General features: G+C 41.3%; 1 protein-coding gene across 1 annotated transcript in view; it reads left to right on the plus strand.

Annotated features, from left to right (window-relative positions):
* Positions 1 to 5763: 5763 nt before the first annotated feature.
* The window catches only part of TRUB1 (TruB pseudouridine synthase family member 1), a gene marked incomplete at its 5' end in the record, with an annotated part of 28236 nt that continues 21446 nt past the window's right edge, over positions 5764 to 12553 (plus strand). The window contains 3 exons of the mRNA XM_084265379.1: positions 5764 to 5908; positions 7604 to 7696; positions 11119 to 11174. Coding sequence (XP_084121505.1) covers positions 5764 to 5908; positions 7604 to 7696; positions 11119 to 11174 — 294 coding nt within the window. The remainder of the gene's footprint in view (positions 5909 to 7603; positions 7697 to 11118; positions 11175 to 12553) is intronic.

Raw genomic sequence — 12553 nt, forward strand, 5'->3', positions numbered from 1 at the left:
GGACCATTCTTGGGAGGGATATGAAGACCTGTCAGACTGGGAGGGAAGAGAACAATGATGTGTGCTGTCCTACTTGTGAAGAGAAATATTTCACTCACTAATATAACTTGTGTGCTTGCCTAGTAGACCCCCTTCCTCCATGGAAGATGGAGGATGCAGGGAGAAAGAGAACAGCTATCAGGCATCAGGCAGCTTCACTTGTAATATACAAAGCATCAGGCATTCAGGAAAGTGTGGTGAGGGCCTGAGACACCCACTACCATCTATCCTCAGTTCTGTTAACAATACTACATGACCTTACCGGTGCAGAAAAAGGCTCTGCAGCTGTGCCCAGGAGGTCAAGCTTTGCATCTCATAAAGAGATAAAAAAGGAAGCATAAGGAGAGCAAAAAAAGTAAGAAAAGCTAAGAATTTTGGAAAAGAATAGAAAGCATAAAAGAAGGTTTGTCATGCCAGACTATAACACCATAGCATGGCCATATTTTAACTGCTGAGTAAAATACTGGTCACCCCATATCAAGAAGGTTGTTGTAAAGCCTAAAAGTAGATAGAGAGGGTAGTTACAATCATAATGAAGATGAGAACCAACAAATAGCCTCTGTCTGAGGGGTGCCTAAATAGAAAGCTTCAGAAAGACTTAATAGGATTCTTCACACTGAGAAGAGACAGATGAGGGGAGAGTGAGATATGATTTAAGGTCTTTCGAGTCATGAGAGATGGAGGAAATAAATGAGTGAACTTTTCATTTTTCATTGTACTACAATTAGGAGGTACCTAGTGCTAGTCAAGGTAGCTCAAAATAAAGGACAAAATAAAAGGGCTTCTTCATACAACCTCCAATTAACTGGAGTAAAAGCTGCATGTACATATGGCTTCAAAGCAATTAGGTAGATTAGATAACAGCAGGAAGACCCATCAATACTGGTTAAATATAATGGTCCACATTCAAACTTTGGTTAAAAATGCCTCCAACTGCTGACAACCAGAAGCTGGGAGGGTATACAAGGGAAGAAGAAACTCCTTGTGGTTTTCATTCTTATGCTTTCCTAAACCATTTGCTTCCAGTAGTGGGCTGGGGACCTGAACTGACCCAGCTATTCCTGTGGAGGAGACGGCTCTGCCACCACTGCAGTTCCAGTACATTGAATCTGGAAGTGCAGGAGGGTTTGGAAGAGAAGCTCTTCACTCTCCACAAGCAGGGGCCTCATGGGCTCTAGCTTTCTCGTGTCAAGAAAATGACACAATATTTCTTTCACTCTGACATGAGTTTAATGCTAAATGTTGAAGGTGGCTTTTTTCTGAAGGAACAATCTGTTCACTCAAATAGGTGGGGGAAGGAGGTAATTTCAGGAGCTCGGGTATTCTCTTTGCTCTGCATCCATCACAAACTTTTAATCTTGAGTCTATATGTTCACATGACAAGAATCACAGAATCACAGAATATTAGGGGTTGAAAGGGACCCTGAAAGATCATCTAATCCAACCCCCCCTGCCAGAGCAGGATCACCTAGAGTAGGTCATACAGGAACACAGAATGAGTTGCCAAAGGGCTGATTATTCACACATTTATCTGAATGCTGAAACTGTCCAAAGCCAGTTGACAAAAAGGGTATAAATTTAAACTACTAGCGAAGCTACAGAACTAATTTCTTCCTGTTTCCCAGTATTTTCAAATCAAGCCTGAATGTTTTTCAAGAACACACTTCAATTCAACTCGTATTTTCTAGCTGTGGCATTTAGAAGCTTCTCAGATTTAATAGTGTCTAGGTCCTTTTAACCTTATGTTCTGAATTTAGAGAGGGGCAGGTTGGAATTGAATTGTCCACATAAACAACCCTTCATGTGATGCCTCCTTTCTTTCAGATGCACATCTGGTGAGTTCTTCGTTGTTCCTAATTGGGATGCAGCTCCTTGGAATATTACTTCTTTGACAGCAACTGTAACAAGAAACTGTGCAAATTTAAATAAGAGCTGAGAATCCCATTGAGACTTTTATTAGTAACAAAATCAAAGATCTGAGAAATGTGTTTTGTTTTTCTTTCCCTCACCATCACTGAATCTTTTGATTCCAGACTATGCTTAGTCCTCTGTCAATACAGACACACCTGGATATGTATCAGACATTAAAAGTAATTTCCCAGTCCGTAATAGATCTGCCCTTACTTACTGATACAATGTGCTTAGAGTGGGTCCATAAGGAGCAATTGAAATTGTATCACATTTCTCTGTACCTCTACACCATTTGTGACCTACCAGTAGTCAGGAAAAATTGCTGTTCTTTTGTTTAGCTAACTGCCAGAACTGCATTTCACATAAAAAATGGAACAGCTAAAACCAATTGGATGCTACTGCATTCTGTCCAGTTAAACTCAAATTGACACTGCATTAAATCAGCTAACCAAAACCTTTTCTTGTCTAAACTATTCCCAATTAGAAATAACCTCTTTAATTTCAGAGAAGCCAGAATAAAGGCGGAAAGAAAATATTCCTAAAAATAAACAAGAGCCAACATGTAAAATCCAAACTGGTGTAAATCTTAACCACTGATCTGTTCTGAACAAAAGACAAAAATCTGTTTATGAAATACTTGCAGGTTAGGAATCTTTCTTCATGGGGAGAATGACTAACAAAAATTGCCAAACCTAGGATTAGTGTATGTCACGTGTAGTTATGTTTTTCCCTTTTATGCAGTAATTGACATTCTTTCTTCAAAATTGCTGCAGTTCAACATGATACTGAGGAACCTACTTTTGTTCAGAAGAACCACTCAAACATGATGAATTATGTTCATCTGAATGGGACCAAATGAACTAACAAGTTGAAGAGTTATTTATCTATGCCTTATTATCCAAACAGATGGAACAGTTAGAGGGAAAAAATTCTACGTATTATTTCAGGCTTTGATAGTTCCTATTACAGACAAAATTTCACTAGCTGACAAGGGAGCAGTTTACACATCCAGGACCTAAACTTTCAAACAGATGCAACTCTTTGTTTTTACAGGAAGAACACGAGTTGTAATTGACCTCCTTGCAATTATTTGCTCTGATTTGGACACAGACAATAAAGCTGGAATCGTAAAGTGAACAGAAATACCAAAATGGCTTGTTGCTACTGCATGTACTTTAAAAGCTGTTATGCAGCATCATTTTATTCAACATTGTGGTCTGTGAGCATTACCTCACTCTGAAGAGCACTCTGAAACCACACAAAGAAGTGAGCATCTTTCTGGAGAAGGTACAAGGAAATTTTGCATCTCTTCTGCACAGACAAGTAATGGAATTCTCTTCTGCAATAGCACTCATCTGCTGTTTGCACATACTACAGCTACCACCCATTATCTCTTCTCTATAAAGCATAATTGTACCAGATCATTGAGGCATCACTTTGTGCAATTCCAGTGACCTGAGTGGAGGATTTGGCCTGCCTCTACCAGACCTGCCATGTTCCACGCGTAAAGCAACATCATCCTTTCAGCCATTTACTGAGCTCCTTTATTAAGGTTGCAAATAAAGTCAGTAACTCTAATCATGCTTTTGGTTGTTGTGGATCCTGGCTTGGCTAGGAATCATTGGAGATAAACATCTCATTTCAAATAGGCTACTGAGCAGATGGTAATGACTTTTAATCACAAGCAACATGAGGCAAATCTGAAATAATGCCCTCGAGATGAACACTTTGGTACATCATTCCCACCATTTTGAATGCTGAATAACCTCACCCCATGAAGAGAGCTATGCGCGATTTATGTACACTTATACTTCCACCTCACTAAAATACTGACAGTCATTAATAGGTTTTCAAAATTCTTGTTTTGGGCCCTTATCCAATGGCCACAAAGTCAAAGCAAACCGCTTCTTTCTAAGCCTTCAAAGACTCCATCTGCTGCAATTACAAATCGTTGTGTTTTAATTGCTGATGCAGAACTCTGGGAGACCTACAAGAACTTCCCGCTCAATCTGAAAATGAGAGTAGGGTTTCTTTAGGCACCTGAAACCCTGTTCTCAAAAAAAAAAAAAAAAAAAAAGCAAAAAAAAAGGAAAGAAAAAGGGTTTCTGGACAAAAAGCTTTCTGTAATTTGTAGAAACAGTAACCAGGGGTCAGACACTGACCTTCAGCTCATGCCCTGTGCCTGTGTCAAGTTAATTACATCATATTAGACAATTCTCTGCTTAGGTCAGTCCTGAGAAGCCAATACAGGGAGTTTTTTCACAGGCTCCATCTGCCATTGCATTATTGGAAAGCTGAGGTGCTCTTTGCATTAAGGACATCGTTATGCCAACAGTGGAGCTCTCATTTCTGCATAATCTCTCTCTGATCCTTTGTGATGTTTTCAGAGCAGTCTGCTGACCCAACAATACTGCTGGGCATGACAATGTGACAGGTTTGCTTTTCAGTCCTTGGGCTGCAATCTCCTTGCTCAGAACCTTAATAAAACCATTTCTTAATAGTAATGTTCAAATAATTTTTTCTTGAGCTTGCTTACAGAGTGTGTATAAGCTCTTTATAGCAGGGAATTGGTGAGCCTAGTTTTCAAATGGTTAGCCTGCCTAAAAGGTGTCTGCAACAAAAAAAATCCATCATGGCTTACAGCATGCCTTCAAGAGCTCTGTTTAAATTTTAACTCCATTTAAATCAGTAGTAATTTTCCCTCAAGTGTGGCTTTGCCATTTTACCTTCTGGAGAAGGACTCTGACCCCTCACTTCCATGTCCTGCAAAGATGGCCGCCTCTACCACTCACCAGGGAATCCACCCCCGCAGCTTATGGTAACAGCAAGTATTTCCGCAGCCAGATTACAGCTATGTAGATGAGATCTAAGCAAATAAGGTGCCTAATTAATAATATGCACAAGAGGCATGTAGGGGAGGCTGGTCTGCATTGCTAGTGGCAGGAAGCCACTACCCATCTCATGAATGCAGTGATGGCAGCCTGCAGCTGGAAGCTCGGCCCCTGTGGAAGGCGCAAGCAGGCATGGAGTGAGCTGCTGACTCCGGTGGTATAGGCTGAAAAACCACACAGGGACCTCGATCCTGCTCTGTGCAGAGAAAGCCACTGACTTAAGCTGGAAAATTTGCTTCTCTCGAGCTCTGGGAAGGATTGAGAGCTAGCATAGCCCTGAGCTTCCCCACTGCTCCCCAGAACAGGTTCCCTTCATGGATTCATCTGCAAGCTCTTAAAAAATAAATGAAATACACAAATGAAACATCATGGTACCTTGCTCGAGCATAGCTTGCTTGAATGCCTTGGGAGCACTGTCAGAAATGAGTCTGTACAAATCCGGCCTTAAGAGGAAAACCCCCATGCTGTACTTCTGTATGGAGGAAAGAGATCTGAGAGGAGCCTGCCTTCCCAGTGCTCTCTCGTACGCCACATACAAAGGCAGGAAGATTAATACGACTAGTCAGCAGGACGTAATTCTTTCAAGCCAGGATGAAGGTAGGGCGACTAATGCTGCGATGGCTGGGACACACACGCGGGTTAGCTGACTTCCCCAGCAGTGCCGGCAGGAAACTGTATCTGGGGCTGTGACTGACTGGAGGACTCCGTCGGGAGGCGGCCCACGCAAAGAACCCCACCGGCCAGCCGCTTCCCCCGGGACGTGTGAAGTGAGCCCGCCTCGGGGCCCAGCTGCCGCCCCTTACGGTCTCCCCGCTGCGGCTGGCTCTCAAGCGGACTACATTTCCCAGAGGCCCCCGGGCAGGGCGGAAGGCGGGATGTCGCGGTTAGGTGGCTGTTCTTGCTGGCGGGGCCTGTCGGGAGCATGGCCGCCAGAGAGGCGGGCGGGGTGATGCTTGGAAAGTCTGCCGAGAAGCTCTTCTCTCTGAGCGGGCTGTTCGCGGTGTACAAGCCCAAAGGGCCCACCTCGGCCGGCGTGCTCAACCTCCTGAAGGAGAGGCTGCTGGCAGGTAGGCGGTTGGGCCGGGGTACGTGCGGTGCGGTGAGGTGAGGTGAGGTGCAGGCTTTGCAGTTTGGGCCCAGAGGTTCCGAGGAAGAGCGCGGAAATGTGACAGGGAGGCAGGTGTGGGCCCAGCCCGGGATCCCAGAACAGGAGCTGGCTGTCTCGAAGCGGACATGCGTATAGCCCTCCAGTGTTTTGGCCTGGGAAGCCCTACCTGGCTTGGCTGTGGGATGGGTGACATGTGGCAGAGCATGTGTTTGTTAGGATGCCAGAGCTACAGTCCCCGTCAAGCTGCTGCACCCTGTTTCTCAGCATTCAGAAAACTAAAGAACTCGGGGTTTGGGGGTTTTTTGGTGGTAGTTAACAGCCATGGTGTCCCCCTGGATATGTTCTGGCTTGCTGTGTGGAGCTGCTGGGTCCCTACAAGATTCTATATTGACCATTTGCATGGCGAGCTGTAAGGCCATATTCACCACTTGCTTATTTGGGGCAGGCATCTGTTACCACCTAAGGTACAGCATGATGTGAGCCTTTGTTTTGAAGGGGGATGAGATTTGCCCCGGCAGAAAGCACCAGCTTCTTTGGAGAGTTGTCAAGCACGGTCCCAGGGGCAGCATGTACCCATCTCCCAGAATGGGTGTTGGTAGTGCTGGTGAAGCACAACACTGTCTGGATGTTCTGCTTCAGTCCTGCTGCCTGTTGCCATTAAAAAAAAAATCATCAAATGAATGAAAACCACCATGTGCTAGAAGGATTTTTCAAGTCCTGTGCACAGGCTGAAGAAACTGCTTTTTCTGAATACGGGGAAGGCCAGGTCTCAGAGAATAGGAAAAAAGTATGATCGTTGCAGAGGTGTGAGTGACTGTGGCCTAGATTATCAATGTGAGGGCATGGTCATATAGTATGAGCTTTTGGGCACTTGCTGATGAAGTGAGAATATGGGCTTTTGGACTGGTGGTTGCTTATTTAGGCTGATTTACTCTGTAGTACACTGTAATATAGGCACTGACTTCAATTCAGCTGTATATGAAAGAGATTTAGGTGTATTGTAACAGATTCCATGATGTGAAAGGCATAATGAAGAGATAATAGAAATAGGTAAGGGAGCTTAGCTTGTTTGTTGTATTTCCTACTAATAAATAAGGGGCTTTGGAATCTGCGAAGTTCCTGGAATGATCAGCTGCATATGAACTGTGCTGGGTTGAGATGATCTGACAGCTTGAAAGCAGCAGTGAGCAAGTTCAGTTCATTGCAGAATTTCCGTAGGGCTGCACGTGTGCAGATAAACACGGCCCATTACAGGGAAGTAAATACAAGAAGAATTGCTTAGATTATGTAGTATAGAATTTGTTTATAAGAGATGCTTCTGGGACTGTGCTGCTAGTTCTTGAATGCTTTGTTAAATGAAACTTCCCAAGTGAACTGTCTGTCAGGATTTTCAGTATTTTTTTTCTAAACATTTTTTTATAATTGTATATAAGACTTGATTAGAATCTAAGTGAAAAAAAACTTGAAAATTGTTTGAGACTGGGATTAGATCTAGATAAATCATTGGTCATCTTCACTACAGCAATTTCTGCACTAATTTATAGTTTAAATAAGTTATATTTATCTCATTTAGAAAGCTGGAAAAATGTAGATTTTTTTCCCCCCTGTGTTCTAAGGTTGTACTATAATGCTTCCTTTCAATTTCTGTTTGCAGAAGCTGGTGTGCAAACAAATGGGAACAAAAGAAAACAGGTTTTGAAAATTGGACATGGTGGAACGTTGGACAGTGCAGCAGCAGGAGTTCTGGGTAATGAAAAATATAAATACAGTTATTAAAAGATTTATTTCAGGGAACGTTTTCATGCCTACATGAAATCAGAGCCTGGAGGAACAATCGGGGTTGTGCATGTCAGGCTTTGTGTTTTGGGGGAAGGACACATTACTGTGGAGGAGTGGTCTGGGTTACATTTCCTCTGCAGGTACTTCTATATGAATGTATTTATTAACAGAAGGCTGTATTTCCAGCCCCCATCACGAAACTCCAGAAATAACTTCTGGGTTATTACATGAAAATACAGATTCTTCTGTAATAAATTCAGAATTGCCTCAAATTACCAAATTGATGGCTTTTTTGTTTAATCTGGGGATATATAGTCATCATAATTTTCTAAAGTATTTGTTCTTAACCTGATGGTTTTCTGAGATTTTGAGGGAGCCTTCTGGGTTAGAATACTCACCAAATTAAAGATGTGTAAGAGAAATTCAGCTGCTGCTTTTTTGTGGCTCAGCACAGAAAGTTTTTTTTCCACTTCCTGCCCTGACTTGCTCAATAGAGTCATCCAAAGAGATTTTGTCTTTTAATTTTGATAGCAATCCACTTATTCCTTTTATTAACAAACAGGATGTATCGATTGCTGGTGTTGAAAAGCTCAGCTGTGGGTGTGAGCTCTGGGCTGAATTATTCCCATAGAATACATTGCCACTGGGAGTTTTGTTCATGAGTGACGTGCAAAGTACAGCTTGCTTAAATCGTAGGCTACTTGGCTAGAAGAAATAACAGCAATACTTTCTGGTACTGGAAATCAACAGGTACAGCTATGAGTATATGCTGGAAGTAAATCCACTGAGTTTTGCTGTAATGACTTCTCAGGAAGAGCTGTGCTTCAAGGGGATGTTTGCTGAGACTGTTGATCGTAGAGGCTTATAGGCTGGTAATTGTCTTTCTCTGTCACCTGTGAACATTGCAAAATGTAAACTCATTTTGTTCCAATTTCCTGTGCTGTGTGGCCGCTCACTAGAGAGTACCTTGTATTGCTGAAGCGGACGTTTGCCTTTTACACAGATGTTCCCTTTGAGCCTGCTGCTGCTCGTTGTGGGGAGTCAACAGCATTGATCCATAGGAAAAGGAAAATCACTTGTGCTTTTTAATTGCTTCTCCTAGTGTTCTCTGATCCCCAGCAGTCTCCAAAGCCTTCTACTGTGGCATAACAAAAAGTCTTTGGGCTTGATGTGCTTGGTAAAGACAGAGAAGTGCGTCACCTTAATATGCTATGGATCGATTTAAAAAGGCACAGGATCTTTCATTCTACTGCCATATACAACAGAAAGAGAAAAGTCAATGGTAGCTACATTGGAAAGGAGTGGGGAAGGGAATGTGCCCAGATTTCATGTGGGTTCAGGTAGGATAATGAGGAGAGAGAGAGAGCGAGAAAGAGGGGAGGACACAACAGAAACAAGTTATTCAGAAACTGCTGCTTTTTTTTATATTTCTGTTCCTGTTGACCAGTTGTAGATGAGGAAAGACCTTGGAGACAAAGTCAGTGATCTATGGCATATGAGTGGAAGGCACCTTAGAAACCAGGTTGCATGTGATGGCCTTGCCCTGGTAAGAGGCTGCTGAGAGGCAAAATCTTTTGTCTGTTCCCATCTGTGTCTTCTAGTGTATTTGGAAGGTGGTGGGAGATGAGAGTCAACTTCTACTTTGCACTGTTAGGTCTCATATTTTAGATACAAGAAACACAGACTTGTAAGTCAAGTCTTAGTATCTTGTTTTAGGATCTGTGTAGAGCTGTAGGTCCCAGTTTAGTGTTTCTTGCTGCACAGTGGTAACTGTAAATATTTGGCTTGTTTCTACATGGCAGTTATGAACTGTGCTTCCATTGAAGAAAAGGTCTTTACCTTATGTAAGGAAGATCAGAGGTCCTCTGTTGTAGGAGAATCTAAGCTGTTTATAAAAAAGCAGAGGTGAGGGATGGTAATTCTTTTGAAATGGAACTATATGTTATTTAAGATAAGTAGTAAATGCTGTTGAAGAGGTGGGCTACAGTCTGGCAAATTAATAAATTCAGTTAAACCTCGTTACGCTCTGTGTAGTCTGGCAAGTTTTCTTTATGTCACCTTTGAATAATACATGTGTTACACAAATATGATTAATTTGGAAAATTGCTAGTGTCTTGTTCACAAAAGCCTTCAGTGTCTTGAAAATTTATTCTGTTGAATCTCTTGATATTTCCAGCAAATTTCAGCCCAGCAGTTATGTTGGTGTCAGTGATGTCACCATATTGCAAGAAGAGAGCTTGGTTATAAAGTTTGATCTGTGTGTTTATCTCCTTTTCTCAGCCATGTTGCAGCTCTTTCCTATCTTGTGAATATGACAGGAACGGGCTGAACTGAAGGTACACAGAAACACAAGCACATGTGTGACTGAAAACCATCAAAACCAAGAGGAGAAGTAATTGAGAATAGTAGTCTAGTAAGTCTCAGAATGTAAACACTGAAAAGCAGTAAAGCACACATACTTCTGTAAAAAAAAAAAAAACCAAACAACAAACCACAACAAAACCCACAATTCATTGTCTGGTTTGATGCTTTTGGTACTGGTTCCTGGTTAACACAGAGCTGTTTTCCTGCAAGCTCCCTTAACTCCTGCATTTTTGTTAAAATCAAGTACATCAGCTGCTACGCGTTCCGTGAGTTGTACATGTCAGTAGTTTCCTTCTACAGTTTTCATTATTTCTCTTCTTCCTTCTGTTGTCATTGTTTCTTTAGATGGCTGGATGCAGAGAAAATCAATAGAAAAGCATATTCAAGGGAAGCATCCTGTTGTATAAAGCTTAAAAATAAAATATTAAGTAGAGCTCTTTTCCTCCTGCTTCTTTTATGAAAAGCTGACCTGCAGAATACTGGTTTAAGGCTGAAAAGGTGGTAGTCTGTACATACACAGTGATAGGAGGGTTTGATTCTAAAAGATTTTTGACAGAGGCAAGTAGACCTTTTGATTATTTTACTTCCTTGCTGCAAGTCTGATAAACAGTTTCATTATACTGTCTTGGCTGCATTACTCTTGGTCACTATCAGCCTTTAAAAGGGCTATTTAGTTACAGTGAAGGCTAGATTCATTAGTGAGCCATACCCTCCATCAAAGCAGAGACGGTGTTAATTGCACTATCCATTTCTTTGGTGATTAAAAGATAAATAAATCCAGGGGTTGAATTAAAGCATTTTAACAGTAGATGAAGCTTATTTATCTTCTGCTTTAGACTTTTTTCCATTCACTAGTCTTGTGTTGTTGGAACTTCAGAGATACTTTCTCATAGGCATTGACTCTACATGCTAACAGAGCATGAAAGGCTGAATTTCTGATTAGTATAGTATTTAGCAATGAATGGTGTTGAATAAGGGAACCACAGAACTGTTTTTGAAGTAGCATTTCTCCTTCTCTCTTTACAGTGGTTGGTATTGGAAAAGGAACAAAAATGCTGAAAACTATGTTGTCAGGTTCCAAGGTAAGGACTGCTAAATGACTTGTATTAGTGGGGGTTTTTTTATTTGGGTTTTTTTTTCATTCCTCTACTGAAGAGCTGCATTAACATACAAATGTTTCAGCTGTCCTGGATATGTAGTTTATCTGTGTGTTTAGTCAGAAATTTGATATTAAGGATTTTATATCCAAAATGGTTTATTTTAAAGCCTTTGTCATATTTTTTTTCCTACTAAATTCCTTCTTTACAAAAAGATTTCTGTAAGACTTGATGTTTAAAAAAAAGAACTGAATAAAGATTGCACTGTAAATGATGTTTTTGGGATGTAATGTGCATGATGGTTCAGTTTGTGGTCATTTTCCTTATGGGTAGATAACATAATTGTTATTTAGCTTGCAGTTAACAGATGGTCTTTGTTTCTTTCCTCTCTTCTTAAATACCATGGGGTTTTAAGAGGCACCTTTTGGAATTAAGAGTGTTTTGCATTCATGACAGTGCCTATCATTCCAGATTGCAGCTCCTGTAGAGGGCTGCTCTGCTAACACATGGATAGGCACATGTAGGAAGGGAAAGGTAACAAAAGCCCTGTGGCTGCATGAGATAATCCAGACTGGAGCCTTGACAGATAGCAGTTTTGTTCATTGCTGCTTTTGATTAGCTGTACTGTGTTGGATGTGTGCACTCCAGATTGTAGGTGTTACGTACACAAGTGTGTATACTCCCAAGAATAGTCTACCTGTGTTGATTCCTTATTTGCAGGTAAAATCCTGTGGGTTTAGCCATTATTTTTAAATGAGAAGTTTAGGTAAGAATGACAGATGCAGAAATCAATTAAGCCTTCCCGGTCTCATCTTATACTGGGGGAAAGTCAATAGTGGCTCAGCAAATTGATAGCCTTTCTAATGCACTTCATTCTGCTGTTTTCCCGTTCTTTTTGGGTCTGAATACTTCAGCTCTTTACAGGTACTGAACTGTTAACTTGAGGTAGAGTTTGATTGACAATCTTCAGTTCAACTCAAAGGAAAATAATTTGGCAGAAGAGAATACAATCAGGCTAAAAAGATGTAGCTGTCAAGTCTGATCCAAAATTTACTGTAGTCAGTGTCAGTATGGACTGTAATGGGTTTGGGTTTGGTTTGTAGGGCTGGATTTCAGAGGCAGCTGCGTTTGGAAATGTGCAGTAAGCAGCTGGAGCTGGATTTACAGTGGACTTGTAAGCAGTTACCAGTCAACATCTCCTTTGAAAGAGCTTTAAAGTTAAAAAGGCACTGAGATACTTCAGCTAAATTATGTTATCATAGACAAATGTGTGAAAATTGATTTAAAAACATGTAAAGCAATTGAAGTATCTCTTAAGCTACTCTTCACAGTAGTAGCAAAACAGTACTACAACCTTTTTAGCA

Source organism: Gallinula chloropus (genome assembly GCF_964237585.1).
Source record: "Gallinula chloropus genome assembly, chromosome: 5".
Classification (NCBI taxonomy): Eukaryota; Metazoa; Chordata; class Aves; order Gruiformes; family Rallidae; genus Gallinula; species Gallinula chloropus.